General features: G+C 45.0%; 1 protein-coding gene across 3 annotated transcripts in view; it reads right to left on the bottom strand.

Moving 5' to 3' along the window:
• Positions 1 to 5,291: 5,291 nt before the first annotated feature.
• Positions 5,292 to 25,755, bottom strand: part of Hps5 (HPS5 biogenesis of lysosomal organelles complex 2 subunit 2) — a 36,005-nt gene continuing 15,541 nt past the window's right edge. For 2 of the 3 annotated variants that reach the window (XM_021166117.3, XM_021166115.3), the window contains exons 9-23: positions 24,406 to 24,494; positions 23,154 to 23,332; positions 22,222 to 22,380; positions 21,109 to 21,295; positions 20,160 to 20,283; positions 18,452 to 18,601; positions 17,805 to 17,876; positions 16,754 to 17,328; positions 14,011 to 14,131; positions 13,655 to 13,810; positions 12,770 to 12,889; positions 11,827 to 11,940; positions 9,039 to 9,145; positions 7,331 to 7,601; positions 5,292 to 5,824 (exon numbers count right to left, since the gene is read on the bottom strand). In XM_021166117.3, coding sequence (XP_021021776.1) covers positions 5,764 to 5,824; positions 7,331 to 7,601; positions 9,039 to 9,145; positions 11,827 to 11,940; positions 12,770 to 12,889; positions 13,655 to 13,810; positions 14,011 to 14,131; positions 16,754 to 17,328; positions 17,805 to 17,876; positions 18,452 to 18,601; positions 20,160 to 20,283; positions 21,109 to 21,295; positions 22,222 to 22,380; positions 23,154 to 23,332; positions 24,406 to 24,494 — 2,485 coding nt within the window. In that variant the 3' untranslated portion in view covers positions 5,292 to 5,763. The remainder of the gene's footprint in view (positions 5,825 to 7,330; positions 7,602 to 9,038; positions 9,146 to 11,826; positions 11,941 to 12,769; positions 12,890 to 13,654; positions 13,811 to 14,010; positions 14,132 to 16,753; positions 17,329 to 17,804; positions 17,877 to 18,451; positions 18,602 to 20,159; positions 20,284 to 21,108; positions 21,296 to 22,221; positions 22,381 to 23,153; positions 23,333 to 24,405; positions 24,495 to 25,755) is intronic. The other variant, XM_085841720.1, reaches the window with a different exon arrangement.

Here is a 25,755-nt window from a genome sequence, read left to right as displayed (position 1 = left end):
GCCTCTGCATCTGCCTCTGCCTCCAGGTTCCCACCCTGTTCGAGATCCTGTTCTGAGTCAGGACAGGCCCTGACTGCCGGCCAGGAAAGATGTGGTGTGAAAGTGTAAGTCAAACAACCCCTTTCCTCCCCAGCTTGCTTTTGTCGTGGTGTTTCATCACAGCAATAGTAGCCCTAGCGTGTGGAGATTCCTATTGGCGTGTGTGTGGAGTAGGAGAGTCTATTGTGCCACTTTGCTTCTCACTCACTGTAATAAACACTAAGTAGTGGGGAAAGGGTCACTAGGATTATAAGTCTTCAAAGGAAGCTCGTGGCAGCCACTGAAACAGAGAGCATGGAGGAACATAGTTTCCTAGCTCTCGCTTGTGTACAGTTGACAAAGCCAGCCAGCATGGCTATCTTGTGACTCAGCATGGTCTCTCACAGTGCAGCATGCCTCCTGCTAGCTCTGCCCTTGCTCCTGGGCACTGGGACTACAGGCAGCTACCACAGCTGCCCAGCTTTTCTGTGGGCTCTGGGGATCCTAACTCCATGCTGCTCAGACAAGCACTACCCACTGAGCAATCTTCCCCTGAAATGCACTGACTTTAATATTTCTCATATGTATAAAATCTTCGAAGGCTGGGTTCCGCCTCACAGCTCTTCCTTTGTTTGATCCTTGGTTTCCTTTCGTCCATGAAAAATCTAGAAGTTACTTGTCCCCTGACTCTGCCTCAGCAAACTCACCATGGCACATCCCCTCAGTAGTACAATCTCCTGCCGAGGCCATACTCCCCTCAAGACCAGTGGCTTGTGCTTGCTCTGAGAAGCCACCCTGCCACCTCTGTCTCCTTTCTTCCATTTGCTGCGTCCCCAATTCCTTTGTCACCCCTCTGAGACAGAGTTTATTCCTCTCCCACGCCTCTGTCTGAGACTTCTCCCCCAGGGACTACAGACATTCTGTTGGGTCTGACATGGTCGTGTTCAGATTTCCTTATTCGTTCATTCGTTTGTCTGCGCCTTAGTTTTTCTGTAGACAGGGTCTCACTATGTAGCCCTGGCTGTCTTAGAATTCACTATGTAATGCAGCCTGGCCTCAAACTTTCAGAGATTGGCTACTTCTGCCTCTTAGGTTCTACAATTAAAGGCATGCACCACAATTCCTGGTTCCTTTCCTTGTTTGTCTTTCTTCTGTAAATGTGACTGCATCACAAGTGTCCTCGCCTTAGGAGTCCTCCCCAGTTACACTTCCCAGGTGAAAAGCAGTTATCAACTTGAGTCCTGGCCCTGCTGTGATCCAGCTGGTTTCCCCGCAGAGGGTGCGGTAAGGACAGGGCAGAATGAGACTGATTTTGTCTACTTGGCTTCTTTTTGGATGGTGTTGCTGAAACACCCCAGAATCCCTCATTCTCAATTTTTAGGAGTAGCAAAATCCAAGTCTGCTGCACAGATTCAGTGGTAGTCCAGCTAGATTACCTAAGGGATTCAGATTTACCTGTCTTACCTGTCCATGGCTTGCGCTGACTGCCACAGCAGGGCAGAGCGCCCTGTCCAGAGGCTGCTGGAACCCTAGCTGAGCTGATTGCCATGGGGTTTAGCTGGATGCTAGACTCCAAACCCTTGACTGACACCTCAGTGTGTTGCCTTTGTCTCGTGACCCCTAATGGGCTTTCCCTTCTGATCAGCGGCCTACATCATATGCTTGGCACCCTCATCCTACTGAGGTATGCCCTAACTCATTCCTGCAGCTGCTCATCTCCTGGTCTGCTTTCTACCACCTGTCCCTTCACTGATAGAAGGGTTTCCTGGAGCTCTTTAACTTTCTGCCTCTGGCAACCCAGATCTCATACCCCCAGGGGCCCACCCCAGCAGCCTCTACCCTGTTGTACTGCGTGAGACCTGTGCACTTAGTTCGTGGCTATTTCCACAGCGATGTTCAGATCTCAAGGCTCCCACCTAACCCACCAATCATGTCACCCCCTTCTCACCTCCCAGGCCTTGCCCCTCAGCTACCACTTTCCTTAGTCATTGGGAAGCTGAACCCACAGAGTCCCAGCAAGTGATGAAGATCAGAAGCCTCAGGGTCACCTTGGATCCTGCCAGATATACAAAAACTCAGGCTCCCCACCAGATCTGCTGTGTCATTTGTGGGTACCATGAAAACCAGAAATGTGGGTGCCCCAGTATATAAAGTATTTAGAATTTCAAGACTGAGAAAACAGATTAATAAGCCAAGAGCAGTTGCCTTTCCCAAGCAAGAGACTCTGTTCTTACAGGTGCACATAGGGCTTCCTCGGGCACAGAGGAGGTCCACTGAGCTCCAAGGCATCCCCAAACTCCTTCTGAGGGACTCCACAAAGCCTCACCCATCTATGAAATGGGACAATTCACTAAGAAAAATTACCACATACACGGGGTTGGAAATACTATAAAGACTCAGATTTGGCTGCCCAATGGGTAGCGGAATGCAGACACGTGGAGGTTTTAAGATTGCTTTTGAGAAAGACTCTTACAATGTAGCCTGGGCTGGCATGAAATTCATGGTGATATTGCTGCTCTATGCCCCTAAGAGGCTTGTGCCACCACGGCAATAAGCAGAGTCACTTGCATGGGAAGGTTTCGACTGGGCAAGTCCTCTACAGTAAAAACATGATGATGCTAAACCCCTTCAAAGAACAACCAAGCAGGCCTTTTGCATTTCCTTACTAGGAAAACCTAGGTAAATCCTAGATTTACCTGTGACCTTGATGTAAAAGAGATTTTCAGTCTTCTGGTCCTTATCATAGAGAACCTAGGACAGAATCCGGACAGTGTGAGCTGGTGACTTACAAGGTAAAGGACTTGTTAGAGTTGAACAGGAAGCTACCCAGGGATGTCAATGTACATAGAGCACACAAGCCCTAGGGGACCCTGCTGGGGGCCCAGTGCTGGTGTGACTGGACCAGGATCACGCTGTGTATCTCCTACAACATTTCCAAGGCGATCACTGCTTAGGTCCTGGGTTTACAATAAACTAGCCCAGTGAAAGGAAGAACACTGGCTGCTCTTCCAGGGAACCTGGGTTCAAATCCCAGTACCAACATTGTGGCTCAAAGCTTCCTGTACCTCTAGTTCCAGGATATCCAAAGGTTCCTTTGCACCCCACACATCTGGTAGCACAGATGCATATGCATACAAATTACTCGACATAATATTTTAAAAATATGTATCTTACAAAGGAAAAAAAAAAAAGAACACCCACAGGGCAGTGGGGGTGCAGACCTTTCTTTCCAGCAGAGGTGGGTGGGTCTTTGTGAGTCCAAGACCAGCCTGCTCCACAGAACAAGCTCCACGACAGCCAGAGCTATACAGAGCAACCCTGCCTCCATAAACCAACCCCTGCAACAACGCTGTATCTGAACTGAGGAATGACATAGGATGTAACCAGGTGGAAGCAGGTTAATAAGCCCCAGAGTACAGAATCCAAGTCAGGTCAGCGTCTGAGCTGCTGGGGTGACAGTCACATTGCTAGGCTGAGACCAAAGCTGCTTCCCTATTCATGTGCTCAGATTGTCCGCTGGCAGAAAGGATGGTCTTCAAAAGGCCCTGCGCTGCCCCAGCAGGCGGGCTAGGCAGGAAGTAGTGGGGGTTTTACATTACTAGCAAAAGGGGAAATGACCAATGGAGAACAGCACAGACAGACGATCAGAGGGTTTAACTAATCTCATTAAAAGTGAGGCTAGGGGGAAGGAGGGCATAGGGACAAGGCTTTACACAATGACAAGTCTCACAGGTGCAGGAAATTACTCACGTCAGGGTTTGACTTGCCCCTCCCTCCAGTTCCCTAAACACATTTTCTATTGGTATGGTGACTGCCAGGGGAGACAGTTATATTCCGAATTCTAACGGCAGCTAGCATGACCCATCTACCTGTTCTACATGCTAGTGTCAGCCCTTAGCCAGGACAGGTGGCTCCACACTGTTTCAAGGAGCCAGTCCTATGGCAGAGCTCTCTACCTTTTAACCCACAAAATCAAAAACTTAAAAAAACAAATATAGAACCTTCCCTTAGGTCATTGGGGTGGGGGTGGGGAGAGATATCCAGACCCAAGCAGTCGGCCTCATTAGCAGTCTTCTGGCGGCTCTATCACTCCATCATGGTCAGAGTTCAGATCTGGACACAAAATGACATTGAGGCAACCACCCAGCAAGTGTGCCTGGAACTTCTCAGCAAACGGCAGCTGTATTTGAAAACACTGCCTCGTGTTCAGATGGGAACGTTTGGCTGAAGAGGATTTTCTTTTCTCTTTGCCTTGGAAGATTAAGTCAGTGGGCGTGGGCTAGGAATACTGTTTGGGAAATGAGCCTTGTGGTCACTTGCCCTCGGAGGGGATATGATGACACGATCGATGGCAGCCGTGCCAGTTCCTGCTGTCTGCTTGCCTTGAGGTGTGCTGTAGACCATCTTTTAGCCACTGCCTAGTGACTGAAGCTGAAAGTAAAGGAGAGCTCTCTACTGTTACCTCAGTCCAGTCTCATGGTCAGCTTCAGCCTACACATCCACAAGCCAGGTGCTGCGGTGGGGAGGACTGCCACAGCCCACAAAACTCGAAACCACCCCGTGAAGCCTTCAGTCTACTAGGCCAGACCATATCCAAGGTCATGCGTAATTAAGGCAGAATGTGTGGCTTCTCTGATTTGTTATAAATTGGGAAAAAGAAACAGGTCACTCATTCAGTGTATCTAACACTACTCCACACTGGATTTACCTAATATCTTCCTTCTAATTGCTCTAAAATAAATCTCATATCCATGTTCTGCTTAAAGAAAACCTTCATCATTTATCACCAACATAATAGGCTACATAAAGCTTCATAAATGACAATCTAGCTACATGGCTTGGCTAATACAATTATTTGTTATAATTTATGTTAGTTCGTGGCTTTCTCTTACTATAGCTTTTTAAAATAAAATTTTAAAGTATGTGTGATGGCACATACCCTTAATCCCAACATTCAGGAGGCAGAGGCAAGTAGATATTTAAAGTTGAGACAGCCTGGTATACCTACATGTTCCAGGCTAGCGAGGGTTATAAATTAAGACACTGTTTCCACAAAAAAAAAAAAAAGAAAGAAAGAAAGAAAAAGAAAAAAAGAAAGAAAGAAAGAAAGGAATGAAGGAAAAAGTGCATAACTCAATAAAAAAAAAAATAAAACAGAGGGCATCACCCGCTCTTCAAAATTACAGACAATATATTTCCAGGGGTTAGTCAGCACATATAGGCTTAGATTAGAAAATATCAAATACATACTGGAAAAACACTTGAAACTGAGCTCAACTCAGATATGGGCAGTTTTATTTAAAACTCTAGTTTGGAGATTCAGGATTTATTACATAAGCCAACAAGGATGATGTCATCGTTCCAGGTCCTAACTCAGTAGGAAAAAGTATTGAACTCCAGTTTATAATGTTAGTTATCTGTCTTCCTGTACCAAAGCTTCTGCCCCCTACAGATCTGCATCAGTAGAAACCAATTCCCTGATTCACTGTGTTCACAAAGAATCCCACCCAGCAGGGAGCGCCCCCAGGCTGCTTCCAGTGAAGGACAGCCCACTGCTTCCTTGAGAAACTCTGAGGTCACAGAGCCACAAAAGCCAAGGGCTGGCCAGGCGGTGATGAGACATCAGCAGCTGCAGCAGCGCGGCGGTCTGCAGATGGCATGGTTTGGGGTGTCCTCTTCCCTTCTGTGCCAAAGCCCTCTGCAGGGTCGAGAGCAGGATTCCACTTGGTCAAAGTAGATCCCCCACTAGGCCTGCTGTGACCAGAGGAAGCGGTCACACTTCTCAAGCATGCCTTGTATCAGCGCTCTGAAATCCCACAGAAAGAAACAAATTCAGTTGTCCTCATGCGTTCTTAATAACAAATTAAAAACTCTGTACACTTAAGAGGATTCAAAACACTGGTTCTGTGATCCAACGACCCAGGCTGAAGCCAGCAGAGTGGGTGGGGCATCATGACTCAGGGAATTAGAATGTTGGCCATGCACAGATGAGCCTCAGGTTCAATGCCCAGTGTTGGGGGGGAAAAAGGAAGGGATCAACAGAATGAACCAGCAACCTGGAATGGAAGAAAATATACGCAAATCCTACCTGGTAACAGGTACTTATACTTCGAATGTGGTGGAATTCCACAACTAAATTATCAACCTGATTCTAAAATGGGCAATGAACTCAGTTATTTCTCCAAAGACAGATATCAAAACCAGTAAGCACAAATGTTCATTCAGCATCAATCGTCATTAGGAAAATGCAAACCAGCTAAGCAACTCTACTGCAAAATCCTAAAACTTTTAAACTTGAGTAACTGTTCCGAGTCCAGAGACTAAGAAGGCTGAAATGCCTCTGTTCTCAGACATATCAGAGAGGGGACCGTCAAGCTATCCTGTCACCAGTGCACCTAGATGAGGCATCTGGGACGCTCAAACTCAACAGAAGCAGAATGGAGGTAGCCAGGGAATGGGACGCAAGGCCTGTTTCATAGCTATAGTGCCCCAGTTCACAGAAGAGAACACAGTGGAGACCAGCTGCATAGCAGCGTGCATGCACTAGATGACTAAATGCTCCAGACAGTAATTTCCCATGGGTTTGCTTTCCTTTTCTTTCCTTTTTTACAACACAGTCATTACTGCTATACAGCCAGGCTGGCCTGAAGCTGCTGATCCTCCTGTCTCAGTATCTATCCCCAGGGCTGAGATTACAGGTGTGTGCCAGCATGCTTGCCTTGCTTTTGTTGTTTCCACCATATCTATTTTACCACGAATAGAAGAAAAACTTGATTAAAATATTTGTGTGTGTGTGCACACGTGTGTACACGCTCGAATGCATGCATATATATACATAAATACTTTGCTTTGTTTATTAACTGGATATTGAACCCAAGGCTTCATGCATGATAAGTGTTCTGCCACTAAGCTACATCCCCAGCCTTTTTTCACTTTTGAGACAGGATTTCACTAAATCACCCTGGGTGTCTTTGAACTCATGGTTCTCCTGCCCTGGCCTTCTATGGAGCTAGCTCATAGGCCCAAGCTATCAGGCCTGGCAATGTCAAAATCATTCAAAGAACCGAGGACGTACAGTATTGGGGCCCTCGTCCTAACTAACTGAAGAGTATCTTGATCACGATTATGAGTAAATTGTACTTTGGCCTCCTCTTTTACACCATGGTCAGCAGACACACCTCAGTCTCCTCGTGTGCTAGGGAAGGAGGGAGCAGGCTACATGACCTCTGCACTCCCATCTGTCCACCTCTGCGAATCTGCGAGAGTCTGGGCGCCCCGGCATCACAGAGAGTGCATGACAGGCTGGCATTACCTCTGCCTTCTCTCAGCAATCCTCAGGATGTCACAGGTTCTGGTGAACTTTTCTGACAACTCAAGAGCCAGACCACACTCCTGTAGCAGTGACCAGGCCCGATCTGGGCCCATGGCCTTAGCTAAGAGGAGGGCCACATTCTCCACGTTGATAGGGGCTGGCCCATCACTGAGGCTCCCGTTTAGTGACTCCTGGGGAGCTGGCCTTGTGCTCCTGGTCTGTAGTAGATGTAGGAGAAGCTTCCATTCCTCCAAGGTCTCAGGGATCCACCCTGCACACAGAAACAACAGTGGTGTTGGCCACAAAGCACACAGGCTCCATCCACGAAGCCTCAGAACTGTAAGAACTCTTAAAGCACACTCAAGAACGGGGTCTCTTCACCTCAGCGCAAACCTCTCTGACACACAGAACTAAAACTTATCCTCAAACTTCCTTGAATTTCAACGAGGAGTAAAACAGACACAACCCCACAATCAGGTTAGTAAAGGCCTTACATACATAAACAAATCGCTACTTACACACCATGTTAAGTGTACTAAGGGAAAGAATGGTGAACTTTAGGACTGTGGGCATCGCTCAGAGCATCTGAGAAACGTTCTGCGATAAGCAACACGTGAGCAAGAGCTAAGCCAGGCAGAAGGGCACAGGCGGGAGGGTGCATGCTTATGTCTTGCATGGCGTCCAAACGAGGAGTAGGAGCAGGCAGGGAGTGCAGAGGATTGTACTTATGTCACAGGCGACACAGAAGGTAATGTGACACCGCAAAGAACCAGCTGAGTTAAGCGGATGTTTAAAAGCCTACACTGAGCCAGCAGTGGTGGCAGACGCCCTTAATCTCAGCACTCAGGAGGCAGGTGGATCTCTGAGTTCAAGGCTGGCCTAGTCTACTGAACAAGTTCCAGGACAGCCAGGGCTGATACACAGTGAAACCCTGTCTCGAAAAACATAAAACAAAAAACAAAACACAACACAACACAACAGCCTATGTGACATGTGGCAGTGCGGTAAGGATGACAGGTCAGGCCAGGCCACAGCACCGGCTAACAGTATGAACTACGTCGTATAGGTTCCGTGCAAGGGCCTTCAGGGCAGGAGCCACACTGCTCAACTGTTGCTAAGATTTACTTTACTGCTGTGTGTGTGTGTACATGCTCACAGGCATGCATGCATGCAAGATGTACACACATGCATTACTGTGAGAACATGTGCACGGGTGTCCAGAGAAGCCAGAAGAGGGAGTCAAGAGTCCCTGGAGCTGCAGTTGTGGGCAAGTATGATCCACTGAACATGGGGCCATGGGAACCAAACTCTTTCCTGCTGGGCCACCTTGCCAGGCTTTTTTTTTTTTTTTTTTTTTTTAAATTTGTCTGCCTGTTTGTTTAAGAATCATTCTGGCAGCTGAAACAAAAAGTGCTTTAAAGTGGGCAAGAATAAAAGCCAGTTGTACAGGCATGAGAGTGTCTATCCCAAGAGTCTGTTGTCTCATTTACAACAGTGTACGGGAAACATGGCGTATTATGCCTAAAACAGTAAGCAGTTGCTAAATAGGAAAGATGCCAGAATATGCCAAAGAGTAGGTAAAGCCCCCACAATTTTAACGGCTATCATGGTTATGTAGACAACCACTGAAAGGTTCAGGGTTGCTTACTGAAAGTGAGGACAGGCTTGCAGAACAGCACAAAGAGGAGTGAGCACGGGGTTTACATACCATTGTCCCCTTCCATCAGGCTTATGTCATTCAGATACACAATGTTGGTGAAGGCCTCCCTCCTCCTCTCCAGCTCCAGACAGAGGGTAAGATATCCAGGCCAGAAACTTAAAGGGGCGGAAGTTGATGAAAGGAGGAAGGACAGTGAGTGTCTGTGACCCGCACTGCCCACATTAGCCACACGTGCTCAGTAAGCTTAAGGTAAAAGTCAGTAAAAATTAAAACACAGGCTTCGTTTGTTGTTTTGAGATAAGTCCTTTTTTAAAAAAATTTTTTATTTATTAAAAAACCTTTCATTTTTTTTCTGTATATGGCATTTTGCATACATGTGAGTCTGTGCACCATATGTATGCCTGCTGACCAAGGGGGTGGGGGGAGAGAAATAGGTACTAGACCCCCTTGAACTGGAGTTATAGACAGTTGTAAATTGTCATGTGAATGCTTGTTTACATATAATGTACATGCCTGGTACCCCCAAATGCCAGAAGAGGGCATCAGATCCTCTGAAACTAAAATTACATTAGTTGTGAACTGCCAAGTAGGTGCTAGAAATGAGGTCTTTTGCAAGAGTAGCAAGTATCTTAACCACCGAGCCATCTCTCCAGTCTGCAAAAATCAGTTTTGTAATTAAAAATTGATGGTCACATGTCCCTAGTGGCTAGTACAGCAGAATATTTCCACTATCACACAAACTTCTGTTCAATAGCCTTGATTTAAAGAACTTAAGAAACAAAGCTTTATGTACTTTGCTAGTAGCTTTTAATTTTATTTATGTATATGGCTACTTTGCCTGCATGTATGTCTGGTGCCTGTGGAGGCTAGAAGAGAATGTCAGATCCCCCAGAAATTGCCAAGGCTGGTCTGTTGCCATGGACTGTAATGCAAATATACTGACCCTGGTCGCCCCCAGGGATGAGGAGATTGTCACACAGACCAAGTGATGCTATGTAACCTTGCCCCCAAGTTATCCCTAATTGGTGAATAAAGATGCCTACAGCCTGCAGCTGGGCAGAAGAAAAACAGGCTGGGCAGTGTTTTGGTTCCCAGGCTGGGGGTCTGAGACAGGGACCACGAGGAGAGGAGAGAAGGTGGAGAGAGAAGACACCATTGGGTAGGTGAGTCATGAAAATATGCCCATGAGAGCTGGCCAATTGCAGTAAAGAGCTGCCCAGATGGAACTTGAGACGTGGCAGGTTATAAGGTGAGGTTATTGATGGGGAAGCAGATCCTAATAGCTTCCAGGACAGACCTCTGCCCAGCTCTAGTACATTAGAGGCTTATCATAAATATAAAATATAAAGGTAAAAGTAAATATAAATATAAAAGTTCGGGCTGGTGAGATGGCTCAGTGGGTAAGAGCACCCGACTGCTCTTCCGAAGGTCCAGAGTTCAAATCCCAGCAACCACATGGTGGCTCACAACCATCCTTAACGAGATCTGGTGCCCTCTTCTGGAGTGTCTGAAAACAGCTACAGTGTACTTACATATAATAAATAAATAAATCTTTAAAAAAAAAATATAAAAGTTCTGTGTCTTTTATTAGGAACTAAATGATCTAAGGTGGGGGAGGGGTAGAAACCTCCGATTGAGTTTAAATAATTAATAGAACAAGAATTGAAATTACAGATGGATGTACTGAGAATCAAACCTGGATCCTCTGGAAAAGTAGCCAGTGCTCTTAACCTCTGAACCAGGCCCTACTTTTATGAGTTTAAACATTCAAAACAAATCTCAACCCATGGACTTTTCCTTGGCACTGTCCCCATTCAGCAGTCCAGCATCCTTAGTAAAAAATGCAACCCTTTCTGCAGGCTTTGCTTTCTCCTGCATGACACTAGATACAATCTCCATAGAGTCTAAAAGGGGCCAGAGAGACGGCTTAGCAGGTTGGGGCACTTGCTGCATAGCTTGACAACCTGACTTCAATCTCTAGGACCAACTCTAGAAGACTGTTGTCTGACCTCCACACAGACGACATGGCATGGACACACCCCCGCCCATACCTGCCACCTGGCCAGTCTCATCCCTCAATATCAATGAACAAGTAAGTATCACACAGTCGCCATCGTGTGAGTTCCATCTAAGGGGAAAGGAAGACAGAGGTCCCTCTAAAAGATTCCGCTTCCGGTGGAGCAGAAGCCAAGCTCAGGGACAGTGACCAACCCTCTCAGGAATGTGTGGGTTTTCCCTCAGCAGACCCACCCAGCCAACAGCTTCCAGGGCTGACCCCCAACCTTTCCTCCTCCTGAGCACCTCCTCCAGGGAGCCTAATCTGATTTCTGCCTTCGTGGAAATGTTTTAGCTACTGTGACTGGCATGGACATAATACATAACAACCTACACACTAGCTACAGCAACTAGGCAAAGGGCACACAGAGAACTCACAGGGCCATTCACTCCTTTGTATAATACAGGAACAAACTTTCAAAGCAAGCTTGTGTTTACTATCACTTAAGACATGTGGCTGGGGAGACGGCTCAGCAGTTAAGATTCCTGGCTGCTTTTACACAGGACTTGGGTTCCATACTTAGTACCTACGTCATGGCTAACTCCGTTACAACCTGATGTAACACAGTTACGTCTCCTGGTCTCTGGCGCACAAACATTCACGAAGGCAGAAGAGCCAAACACAGAAAATAAAAATGTTAGTACTTTTGTAGAAGGTGCATTTACATTGTAGTATTAAATTGGATCCTTGCATAATAAAGCCACCAATGCAGGGCCTTAACTAGAGGCTTATCTGTGGATCCCAATCTCCACACCAGTATCTATAAACACCCTCACTTACCCGTAAGACCTACAGATGTCAGTCATTTTCTCTTTGGTCATAAAGTCTGCAGGAAGTTTAATCAGAAGAAGAATCAGCTGACTATAACCCCAGGAAAGCAAGTGTGAATGGGGCCTACAAAAACAACAAAAATACAGCCAATTAGACAGGAAATAAACCCTACAAAGTACCTTAGAATCATCTAGTAGGTAGGACTACAGTTGAAGCATATTTCAATATGTCCAAATATTTCTCTCGTGCTCTTAAAACATTAAAAAGAGCTACTTTTCTTAAAACTTGTTCATCTTGAAATGAAGCAAGCAAGCAAACAAACAAACACACACCAGAAATAGGGACTGAGGGTGTAACTCAGTGTTAGGGTACCTGTCTAGTATGTAGATACTGAGTTTAATCATAATAGCAATCAAAACCCGGAGTGTATCACTCACAGCCACTATGGGTCTTCCTAGGCTTTCTGCCAAGGAGGAAATCAAATAAAACAGACATTTGCCAGGAGGCAGTGCTTTCAAAAGCGCTTTCTTTAGAGGAAAATACAAGGACTGTCTCTGAGTTACATACTGGTGGGTTTTTTGTTTTTGTTTTATTCAGATTCTATTTTTTTCAAATCCTACTGGTACATTTTTAAACTAATTAGCATGTCTTTTGAAAGAAAACACAAACACACACACATTTTTCTTTCAGATAGGCTAACCCGGGGTTCACTGTGGGTCTGTAAAAGAGCTGCAGACAGGCTAGCTTAATTCTTTGAAGTTATGTGCACATTTTTACATGAGTGTGCATTTTCCTGAATGGAATTGTGGGATCCATATAGGGTCTGTAAGCTCCCAAGTGTTTAGAACCACTAGGATTTACAAGGTTATGTGCGCTCATTGCTCCCGCTACGCGGTTAAGCTTTCCTACTGCTGTTCCTACAGTGGGTGAACATGTCAGACTGCTTGCTTACCTGGGATGCCCTTCATCATCCACTGTACTTGTGCTTGGTGGAGCATCATGGGACACTGCCAAAAGCAGCCATTCAAGTCTTAAAGACTCTGGTTGTAGAAGGAACTCAAGGAAGGATGGCCTGAGAGCAAGTTGGAGAGAAAACAAAGTGTGGGGATGTAAAGAAAATGATAGCTCCGCTATTGAGAGTACCAGTCTGCTAAAGGAGTAACCACGCTGTAAGACAATGAGGAAAAGCTAAAGGGGGGTAGGTGCCAGGAGGTCAGTGTGACAAACAGAAAGGAAAAGTTCTCAGTCTAATAATGAAATGGGAGTTTACTGCTATGGAGCAGAGAAATGATGGCCCCACCTGGGAGAGGAGAAGCAGGAATCGATCACTGAGGAGAGCTGGGCCACTACACTGAAAAGCACTCACTGGTGGGGGGGCGGGGACTGACACATGTTTGTCTGCCTTAGCTGAAGCCCTGCTATGCCAAGAATGTATTTCCTTTTTGGAAATTATTCTATTTTATATGTGTGTTGCCTACCTATATGTGCACCACATGTATGCACTACCCTCAGGTCCCTCGAGAGGGCCTCAGACCTCCTATAACTGGAGCTACAGACTGCTGTAAACTGTCATGTGACTGTTGGGAGTAGAGCCTGGGTCCTCTGCAAGAGCAGCAAGTGCTCTTAACTGCTGAGCCACCTCGACAGCACAAAGGACTTAATCGTCCACAGAGAATCTGAGACCTTCTCGGAGAGAGGCGGTGAAGTGTGGTATGTGTGCATCTGCGGTGTGTATGGTGGGAGAAAGGGGATTAAAACTCCCCAAATCGCCATCTTCCAGAGTAGCTGACAGTGAAAACGTGACAAGTGGTGACAGAGACCACACACGCCCTCTCACCACTGGTCCTCCGGCCTGGACTTCACCAGACTGTCTAGATAGGCCAAGAACTGAGCAGGATGATGAAGGCAAAGCTGCGCGATGTCGGAGGGCGAAATGGACGGATAAAACTTGCTGCAAGCTCGAAGGGCAGACTCCCCAAATCTATCATACAACCTGCACTTGAAAACAGAGCACGTCAGTCTCCAACTTCAGTGCCATCATATGGCTCGGTCATACTTAGCACTCATTAGAAATAAAACCAAATATTCTAATAAGAAGATGCACAATATGCAAATGAGTCAAACACTAGATACGAAGCCATAAAAACACTGCAGATGCTTTAGCTCCCATAAACAACATACAGGGCAACCTACCGGGTGGCAAATGCAATCAACAAGGGACTATCAGAAGGAACGGAGCCATCCAGTAACTGTAACCCCGTGGGCAGGTCTCCTTCTTCCAGCTCCGTGTAGGCAGGATTAGAACTTGCCATTTCTGAAAGGTAAAGCATAGCCTTTCCCATCACCTCGCTGCAAATACCCATGGACACATTCTTTCAACAGCCTTTATCACGGCCTGCTATCACCCACCAGTACAAGACCCCAAGACTGGCTAAGCATTGCAGGAAACAAAAATAAAACCTACCAGGATCTAAGCTCAACTTTTAAAGATGATAAGTTAAACTGGGAGATAAAACTCCATGGAATTTTTATTTTTGTGTATGTGTGTACTGGTGTACCCAGAGCCCAGGAGACAGCACGGGATCCCCTGGAGCTGGAGTGGTAGCCATCTGATGTGGGTGCTGTGAGCCAGGCTCAGGTCCTCTGCAAGAGCAGCAAGTGCCAGCTCCTAACCTCTAAGTCTCCTTGTCAGACTCACATATAGCAAACTGTCAGAGGACAAAAGCACAAATAGTGGAAATGGAAGGGACTATTATGCTTTGAAAAAGTAAGTTTATAGGACTCTGTGTGTACTGTGTTTGTATATACCATGTATGTGTGTACTGTGTGTGTATACCATGTATGAATGCACTGTGTGTGTGTGTGTACCATGTATGTGTGCACTGTGTGTGTGTACCATGTATGTGTGCACTGTGTGTGTGTGTACCATGTATGTGTGCACTGTGTGTGTGTGTGTACCATGTATGTGTGCACTGTGTGTGTGTGTACCATGTATGTGTATACTGTGTGTGTGTGTACCATGTATGTGTGCACTGTGTGTGTGTGTGTACCATGTATGAGTGCACTGTGTGTGTGTGTACCATATATGTGTGCACTGTGTGTGTGTGTACCATGTATGTGTATACCGTGTGTGTACCATGTATGTGTGCACTGTGTGTGTGTGTACCATGTATGTGTGTACTGTGTGTGTGTGTACCATGTATGTGTGCTCTGTGTGTGTGTGTACCATGTATGTGTGCACTGTGTGTGTGTGTACCATGTATGTGTCCACTGTGTGTGTGTGTACCATGTATGTGTGCACTGTGTGTGTGTGTACCATGTATGTGTGCACTGTGTGTGTGTGTACCATGTATGTGTGCGTACCATGTATGTGTGCACTGTGTGTGTGTGTACCATGTATGTGTGCACTGTGTGTGTGTGTACCATGCATGTGTGTACTTATGAGTCACATATCTCTATTACTGAAGACAACCTGCTCAGGTTTTACAGAACATGTATCCCCTGTATCCCATATCATCTTTTAGATTTAAATTCAGTAAAATTGATTTAAAAATAGTTGACCTTTAAAACATAAAACCAAAACACACACCAGCAATCGAGCAAATCTTCATCCTAAGAAGGAAGAACTGCCTTTTGGGAGCACTCAGGAATCATTCACAGCCAACCTCAGTGAATGAAGTGAGTGGCAAGCTAGATAGAAAAACAAAAACTCGCCAGGCATGGTGGCACACGCCTTTAATCCCAGTACTCGGGAGGCAGAGGCAGGCGGATCTCTGAGTTAGAGGCCAGAAACTCACTCTGTGTAGACCAGGAACAGAGTGAGTTCCAGGACAGCCAGGGCTACACAGAGAAACCCTATTTTGAAAAATCCAAAAACCAAAACAAACAAACAAACAAACAAACAAAAACTTTTTTGGTTTCAAAAACGGTCAGAAGTGGTGGAGCATGCCTTTAATCCCAGCACTTGGGAGACAGAGGCAGGTGGATCTCATGAATTTGAGGCCAGCATGGTCTACAGAGTAAGTTTCCAGAACAGCTAGGGCTCTGTACAAAGACCCTGTCTCAAAATAAACTAACTAACTAACTAACTAACTAACTAACTAAACAAAGAAAGCAAAAATGGTATGACTCGGGACCTAAGTAAAATGTGGTTGTTGGCTTTTTCTGGTAGTTTTCAATGGTCCTGAAGGCACACACCAAAGAACAGTGTCAGGACAGCTAGCTGCCTCTGATGTGGGAGAGAAGAGCTCCCACTGCTGGCAGGAATGCAAACTGCTACAGTTGCTGTGACACTGGAGTTTAGATCTGCCATGTGAGCCAGGCATCCATGCTAAGAATCGCAAGTCAGCACAGCAAAGGTACCCGCTCAGCCAAGCTAGCTGCGATGTTCACAACAGCTAAGAAACCGAACGTGCCTGTGCATCCATCAAAGGATGAATGGATAAAAACAATGTGCTACATAAAGAATATGGAATGTATGTGGTCATAAAGGAAAATGAAATCATGACTTGTGTGGGAAAATGGATGGAACTGGGAATCATGTTAAGCAAAATAAGTCAGACTCAGAAATGCCGCATGTTTTCTATTGCGCAGCTGTAGAGAAAGTAATAGAACAGAAGAGGAGAACTGGAGGGAAAAAGGCATCCGCTGAAAAGAGGAAAAAGAAGGCCAGGGATGAATGAGGAAAAGTACATACAAAGATGCCATGGTGAAACCCCTTACTTCCTATGTTAACGTGAAAAGTAACTTCACTTATTATTAGTGTGTATTTCCATGTATCAGAGGCATACACACATACATACAAATACATATTTTTTAAAAGAGTGAGTGGAAAACAGAAGGCAGTCTGGCCAGACAGAGAGTTCTATCCAAATCTTTTGTCTAGTGCCCACATTATAAAATACCTCTACATTTGGCAATGCCACCTGATAGTTACCTTTTAGTCCTTCGACAAAAGTGTCCCAAACACAAGGGCTGTCGTAAGTAAGCTTGATACTCTCCTTTGCTCTTTTCAAGTCCAGAAGAAAAAAGTACTTTTTTAGGAAACGACAAGCCAGGATTTCTGGAGAGAGCTGCTGTGAAGCCGGGTCCACATGCCCACCTACGCTTTCCATTGCTGAAGTCAACACATTCAGTTCCAAGCACAACGTTGTCAATTCCGCCAGGTCCTTCTGAAGGCTGTTTGCGATGGCGTATGGAGAACATACTCGAAAACGGTCAGCCGAGGGCTCACTGAGGCTGCTTACAGGGTCACAGGTTATCTGACCTCCAGTTTCTTCAGTGTCTAAAGAGACCCTTCTTTCTTCTCCACTCTCTTCATCTAATACTCTCTTTTCTGTCTCACCGAGGAGGTGTGCACCCAGGTTTGATTTCACGGTTGGACTGCTGGTATTGGAAATGCCAGTGAAGTCTCTCATGGCAAATGTTTTCTCTAACTGTGAAAGCCACTCATGTAAGACCATTCTTAGCACCTTGGGCTCAAACAGAACCAGAGGGTCCAATAACTTGGTCCTATATAAAAGAGATGAATGTAAAGTTGTTTCATTTGTTTTTTTAAAACAATTTAAACAAACTTAACTGATTAAAGCATACTCATATAGAATAAATGTTGCTTTTGAGCATTTTAAATGACAATTATCCCGCAAGCCTACAAGGCAGACAACACTGACTCTGGTGCTTGTTACTAATTTTGGAACAGCCATTGCAAATGAGGCTACCTCTGACCTAGACAGTCAAGACCAGTGCAGATGCAGTGCAAAGGCTACCCCCACGCACTGTAGACCCTCCACACTCACATTAGGACCAGTGCAGATGCAGTGCAAAGGCCACCCCCACGCACTGTAGACCCTCCACACTTACATCAGGACCAGTGCAGATGCAGTGCAAAGGCCACCCCCACGCACTGTAGACCCTCCACACTCACATCAGGACCAGTGCAAATGCAGTGCAAAGGCCACCCCCACGCACTGTAGACCCTCCACACTCACATTGCTTCTGCTGTCGCTGCTGTGAGTTCTTGAAGCCTGTCTTCTTCAGGAGGTTGATGAATTTCTTTCTCCCTAGAAAAGCATGAAAAAGAAAGAATCCTATTCACAGGCAATAGGGGCAACCAAAGCTTTCTTATTTTGTCCTTTTTCTTTTTTCAAAGCTTTCTTAAGACCAAGACTTCTGCTACTTACTCAATGGCAAGTATGTTTCATGTTGCATTGCCTTAAAGAGTCTTCCTGTCACTCCCCACAAACCCCGTATCTTCATTAACTATTCTGTTCTAATTCATCAAGCAATGGCACATCCTAGAGCTGACAGGCCAGACAGCATTAAAGATGTGAAGCTACAAGCTAGTCAGAAGGCTAGAACACAACCTGATCTTAGTCATCTCCTCTTAATCTAGCACTCCTTTGTCATTCCAGAAGTGTGACAAGATGACAGATGAGGCGAAAGGTGAATGAGGTATGAGACTGAAGTTCTGTCTCAACAGTTATTAATTCTTTGTAAACTGTGGAATTTGCAGAATCTGCGCTACGCAACAGTCTTTGATGAGCAGCGTCACACATACAGGGTCTCCCACAGTACCATCTATGGCTTCTGCACACTGCCAGTTGCCCTAGCATTCTAGACACAGACACAGGCTTACTCAGTGTCCTCCTCCAGAGGGCAGGTGACTGCACTCACTTCCTCTTCATGTGCTCGGTCAGCATCCTTGGATTCAAATGGCTCTTTCAGCTCGGGGCTTCCGTGAAGCGTGCCAATCTTCTCAGTAGTTTTACGCACAAAGCTAGAAACACTGGAAGTCAAATACCAAAAATCTAACATGAAATTATATCAACACTGTCAAGAGTTGATATATAACACTAGTTATATATCATGGTTGCTCTAACACTTGTTTCTGATGTTTCTGTTTGCATTAGTACTATTAAGCCAGCTTGAACTTAATAAAAAGACAGACTCTGCCGTAACAATTTCTCTAGTCAACCACATTTCACATGAGTCTCATATAAACTTACGATAAAGTGATTCACTGTGTTTATAGAACTGCCCTGAAGCTGGGTGGTAGCGGCACATGCCTTTAATCCCAGCCTTTAGTCAGGAGACAGAGGGAGGCAGATCTCTGTGAGTTTGGGACCATGCTGACCTTGGTCTACAGAGCAAGGTCCAGGACAGCCAAAGGTACACATAGAAATCCTGTCTCAAAAACAAAAACACAACAATGGCAACAACAACAACAAGCCCCTGTCCTGAGATCAGTGAGTCACTGCTGAGGGGCAGGTCTCTAATCCAGTTGTTCCTGCAATGTCATGCCTCCTTCAACTCAAGCAAGGTAAACATGTGACCATCAGCCACTTTCTAGTCAGAGAAACAAGGATCACCTCCTGGGTCTTAGCTCCCAACTTTTCACAACAGATACAGAAGGACAGACAAGAGGAATGTGTACTCAGCAGGACTCGGGCAAGTAGCCGAGCAGAAGATACGTCTTCTCATTCATTCTCAGGGCCAAGACTGGAAAAACTTTCAAAAATCTCCTTTCTCCCAGATGATGGTATGTACTTTTAACCCCAGCATTCAAGAAGCAGAGGCAGGTGGATCTCTGCTTGAGGCCGGCCCATTCTACATATGGAGCTGCATGTCGGCTAGAGCTATGTAATGAGGATATGCCTCAAGAAGGGAAAAAAAAATCCTCCAATTCTGACCCATTGAGTGAGAAAGGATCAAGGACTTAAAGGGCCAGCAAGACACCTCAGCAAGTAAAGGTACTTACTATTCTTTTAGAGAACCTGGGTTCACTTCTAGCACTCACGTGAAGGCTCACAAGCACCTCTAACTCCAGTTCCAGAGGACCCAGCATGGTCTTGCTCCCACAGGCACCCACATACACATAGTACACATAAAACTCACACACAAATCCTCACATACACAGAAAAAGCAAATGGGCCAGCAAAACGGCTGCAGTGGTAAAGGCACTGGCCGCCCAGCCTGACAAGACGAGTGACATCCCTGGAATCCACACAGCAGAGAACTGATGAGACACGGTGGTCTTCTTCCTCTACGTGGACACACTACAGCATACACCAGAGATGAGACCAAAGTATTTCATCTTTGCTGTGTCTGGGGTGGAAGTGGGGGCTCATCTACAACAACCTAAATACTCAGCTATGCAAATGAAGAGGAACACTCAATTCCCCAAGGTTAAAAGGAGAAATTAGTAGTTTATAGTAACTGCTTACTAGAGAAGTAACTTAAGAGGCCTTCTTTTTAATCATTTAAAATGTCTTCCTTCTCAATACGTCATTTGACAACTAAAGCCAAGTGAGAAATGGGATTAAAGGGCAAGATGGTTCACTTACCTGTCTTTAACAGCCTGAAGAGACACGAGAGGAGATGGAGAACGAAATGGCAGTGCAATGCTGAAGGGCAGAAAAGCTTCACTCTTATCTACCTCAGACATCACTGGACTGTGGGAAGCACTCTCTGGTAAACGGAAGAAGGGAAAAACAAACATCTAATCACATGGAAGACTTCTAAAAAGCTAAACAAATTCAGAAATGAATAAACCAAAGGAAATGAAGGATTCGATACCAAAATCATAACTGACCCAGATACAAATGAGCACAGAACACAGGTTTATGGGATGCATGGATGGTCCACATGAAACACTGAGCCAGGTACCTTCATCCAACTACTAACCCTGAATCCCCATAAGCCACAAAGGTAGTTTAGAGTTTCTACTAATCTCTTCTCAACAGTTCAGTCACAGGAATGCTGGAGCATTGAAAAGGGAAGGCGATGGCTCCCAAACCCGGAGCCATCTTTCATTCCTGGTGGAAAATAATGTGGTTAGTGAGGGTAAAAAGCGACATGATTCTGGCTAATCATCTGTCTTCATCTGTCCAGCATTTTTGATGCATGACCCAAATTAGGCCCTTTACAAATGTTAGTTCAAACAAGAGGTTAAAGACAACCTATGTGCCGGGCGTGGTGGCACTCGCCTTTAATCCCAGCACTCGAGAGGCAGAGGCAGGAGGATTTCTGAGTTTGAGGCCAGCCTGGCCTACAAAGTGAGTTCCAGGACAGCCAGGGCTACACAGAGAAACCCTGTCTCGGAAAACCAAAAAAAAAAAAAAAGACAACCTATGTGTCACCATCTTCTAGTGACCAGCAGGTCTACAGGCAGCTAGTCTCTAACATGGTAAACTTTACTCAGACCTGACAGAAACTCTTTGTATAACATTATCTTGTCAATTCCCAGAGAGCAACTGCTCCTTGTCAGTGACCAACAAGAGACACAGCCATCACCTTCATTCCTATTGACACCACAGCCCTGCTCTGGCTGCTCCTCTTCCTGGTGTGAGGCAAATTCTTTAAGTCTTTCATCTTCTGAGAAGGTCTGGCTGTGAAGGGAACAAGAATCTTCGTCGGACTGACTGCCTCTTCTACTACTGATGACACGATAAATACCAGAGTCCAAGATGCTAAAACTTTCCTAAAAATGAAAAGAATTCCCCTCAAAATCAAAGTTCTCCCAGGTAACACAACACAGCTTTTCTCAAATAACACCAGTGCTAGAGTCTAAGGTCAGCGGCAGCAACAGCTACAGCTCCCCAGCACACACCAGGGGAAGAAGAGCTTGAGCGCTTTGCGTGGGGGTGTCACATAAGCTAATGCCACCATGTCACGCACCACACTGCTCAGCCTGTCCTGTCTTTGGAAAGCAGGCAGGGAGGAAGGCCGTTGGAATGAGATAGTCCAGAGACCTCAGGTGACATAAAACATCTGAAATCACAAACTGAACACAACCTCACCTAGACAGGAAACTATGAAGAACATTTGGGACCGGCAAGCGGTAAACAGTGGTGTGAACAAATGCAGCTTCAAGACACACCTGCTTTTCCTTCACTGTGCATCATGGAAGAAAACTCCCCTGCTACATGCTGGATTCTGAATGTGTTCTATATTGATGCTCAATCTAAGGTGCTACTGGGAGGTGGGAAGCCTTTAAAGTGGAGCTCAGCAGAAAAGTGGACAATACCAACCAAGCATGTATTAAACTTTCTCAAACCACATGCCAAAATAACTCTTCCCTTCTTACAAACTATTTAGCTCCCTGCAGTCGGTCAAAGTAACCAAAAAAGCTGACATCTCCGTGCCACTATCGCCCCAAAAAGTACTACATGGAAAGCAAAAAAGATCCTTGGACTTACATTTCCCTGTAAGATCTCAAACACCTTTAAAAGTTACTAAGCTAGCAAATGACTCAGTGGGTGAAGCACCTGATGCCAAGTAAGATAACCTGAGTTCACCCCTCAGAACCTACACAGAAGGAGGAGAGAACTGACGACTGGAAGCTGTCCCCCATGTCCCTACAACACACACCCACTAAATAATTAAGTGGAAGAGAAACGCACTTACATGCGATGAGATGGAGCTTCTTCTGCTGCTGCACGCGGACTCCAAAGGCTCGAGCCTTAAGATCAACTCATCCAGCTGAGAAATTAGTTCACTGCAGGCGCTAAGGTCCAGCTGAGACTTCAAATGCTCCAACTTATCTGCACTCAATGTTTTTCTTGCCTAATAAAAGGATAAGAAAACCCCAACAAAACAGCTTACTGTTTTACTGCATCTATAGCCAAAGAGCCAAAGGGCTAAAAGCACACCCACAAGAAGCCTTCCCAGGTGTTTTGAGAAGGCTGAGTAAGCTAGCAAGACTTAGAATATATTCTATATTAAGAGTTAATATATGTGCAATCAGCCCTCTTAAAACAAGCTCTACAGTTTAACTATATTTATAAGTTAATCTGATTTTTGTTTTGTTTTGTTTGTTAAGACCAAATTTCTCTGTGTAGCTCTGGATGTCTTGGAGCTCACGCTGTTGACCAGGTTAGCCTCAAACTCATGTAGATCCACCTACCTTTGCCTCTCAAGTGCTAGGTCTAAAGGAGTGTCTTACCATGCCCTGCTCTGATACTTTCTTTTGTTTTGTTTTGTTTTTTGTTTTTTACAAGACAGGGTTTCTCTGGATAGCCCTGGCTGTCCTGGAACTCACTCTGTAGACCAGGCTAGAATCAAACTCAGAAATCCACCTGCCTCTGCCTCCCAAGTGCTGGAATTAAAGGCATATGGCACCACAGCTCAGCTGATACTTTCTTAAAATCAAAACCACACCATCTTTATTACCCTTCACCGACCCTAGATATATCTGCCATGCTTTTTTGGAGACTTTATCTCTACATGTGTAAGACATATAGAAAGGTTAATAATGACAAGCAATTTTAAAACAACCCTGAAAGCCTGGATGGTGTGACCAACCCATAATTAACATTCACAAGTAAACTCTAACTCACTCTGCTGGTGATAATAGAATTTTGGAAGAGACAGCATGTGCGAGCAGCCAGGTCCCACAGGCCTCTCCTTAACAGGCGTTCTACACAGCGCTCCACAGACAACAAGGAAAGATGTGAGATTTTCCCATTAAAGTGTAAACAGAACAATTCATTCTTGTAGACAGCTACATCCTGAATATCTAAAAACAACAAAGGTAAAAAAAAAAAAAAAAAAAAGCCCACAAGGGTTAACAGATAGGATATTAATCAAACACCATTTACTGCTTTTGTAAGGCCCCTGCTAGGGATGCAGCTTGTGAAAGGGCACTTACACAATGTACCAAGCCCCACATTAGATTCCCAGCAGAGAACTGGGAAATGCTACCATTTTGACATGGACTGTAATCATACTTATAAAGTGAATAAGATTTGGCTCACTGAAATTTCACCTTTTTATACTTGTACTTCAATAAAGAAATCATATTTAGATACTTTTCTAAAATTACAAAACAAAAGCCCACAGCTCTCTGATCTAAAAGTCTTATGTATAATACACTATTTCCCATGAAAAGGAATTGGGAGTGAAAACGTAGGAACTATGCTTTGAGCTAAAGAACATTCCAGAGAGTTACAGCCTGGTGTTCACATGAACAGATTTTATGTCTTTTTTTTTTTTTTTTTTTTTTTTTTTTTTGGTTTTTATGAGACAGGGTTTCTCTGTATAGCCCTGGCTGTCCTGGAGCTCACTTTGTAGACCAGGCAGGCCTCGAACTCAGAAATCCGCCTGCCTCTGCCTCCCGAGTGCTGGGATTAAAGGCATGTGCCACCACGCCCGGCTATATGAACAGATTTTAACAAGTATTTAAAAGAGTGAAGTTACATATCTTTTAAAATATAGTGAGTAAAATTAATCATACATGAAGAGGTATCTGTCTTGACTAAACACCTTGAAAGAATTTAACAAACTAGTTTGCAAGGGGCATCCTCAATTGGGGAAAAAAAAACTACAAGAAAACACTGTGGATCAATGATGACCCTCTCCTTTCTCAGAAGACCCCAAAAGCCAAGATCAAGGAACTATCTTAGCAGCAGTGGCAAACTTTCCCATGCGTCTGGTTTTAACCAAGAGTACAGGGACGGATTTTCTCTGTGTTAGTCACACACAATTATTCCCTGCATTTTCAACTTCTCTCATTATAAAAGAATCATCATACAATTAATTTTCACACATAATTATGAGACTAAGTTACCTTAGAAAGAAAAATATAATTACCCTTGACTTCACTCCAAAGAAGAACTTGAACACTCTGAGGAATGAAAACATAAATTCCCTTTTCTGTCCAAGCCAGCACGCAGTGTTCACTGGAAAAGAAAGTAAAAGAAGTCAAATAACCAAAGCAAACCAAGCCCTCAGGTTTCCTAGCGCATAGTACTTTATGTACAGCAATGACCCAGCTGAACAAACCTTACCATCTCCTTTCTAAGCTCAATAAAAACACAGCATCAAATGGTGCTAAATGGGAAGATTTAGACACACACACACACACATAGTTTCTAGAGGAAGAAAAGGCTGGTATCTGGAAAAAGAAATACCCATAAGAGGGACTTACATGACACTTACTCAGCCTTTCAGATATAACACACAGACACTCATTTAAACAGAGCAGCAGGAGTCCCCATCAGGAAAGGCAGTATTCTCAGTGTGTGTAGATGACAAAGGCTGAGAACAACTAGCCAACCATGCCAGGAGGACTGTGAAGGCTCAGCCCTATTACCTAAGAGCCCATCAAGGTACAGGTATGCTTTGTCAGGGAACTTAAATAACAAGCCAGGGCCCTTCAGCATAAGGGCAGAGGCCTCACACTAGACTGCAGAGTTCAGCTCCACTGCTGGAGCTTCCCTCCAACCTCACAGAGCCTTCTCCCTCCTTTATCCCCAGAAACTCCCTCCCTGTTTCCTGGAATCCTCATCACTCCGCTTTACTGAATTCTCAAAAAGCAATGGACTCCCTAACTACACAACCCACAGTCCTTGACCATTCCCCATTTCCTTGGCCCCAGGCAAAAACTGATCCTTGCTCCTGGTCCTTTCTTCCCTACACAGCCCCAGTCCTCCACTGGCCTCTCTGTTCCTCTCATCTTTCTCTTCTAAGTATGAATGTATCTCATGTCTGTCACTCACTGTGTCACAGCTGCAGGCTTTACAGTGCACACACATCTTCCTTTCTCCTGGTCAGAGCAGGAAATCTCCTACTCTAGGCACTCACAAAGAATCCGCAGTTCCACTTCCCTCTAAAGCCCAGACAGCCTAGCAGCTTGCCCTGCACATGGCTATTTCTTACCCGCCCTACTCACGGCTTTACCATGCACCTCACTGGGGTTTTGTTTTATTTTTTTCCAGAAACAAACACACTCAGAGCTTCCTTTATGTATACCTAACAGTATTAAAGCTGGAAAGTGGCTAGGAAAGCAACAGTGATAGCCACAGTGTTTGAGTGCATGTATAAATACTAAACATCCTGTCAGTGCGAAAGTCAAGAGTTCTCTCTATCCCTAATGGAAAGCAGCCAACGTGACAAAGATGAAGGCACTGTTAAAAGTCCTAATTCAGAATCACTAAAATT

The sequence above is a fragment of the Mus caroli genome, unplaced genomic scaffold (genome assembly GCF_978045245.1).
Source record: "Mus caroli unplaced genomic scaffold, Mus_caroli_1 scaffold_8, whole genome shotgun sequence".
In the NCBI taxonomy this organism is placed as follows: Eukaryota; Metazoa; Chordata; class Mammalia; order Rodentia; family Muridae; genus Mus; species Mus caroli.
This window is presented reverse-complemented; position numbering and strand designations above follow the sequence as displayed.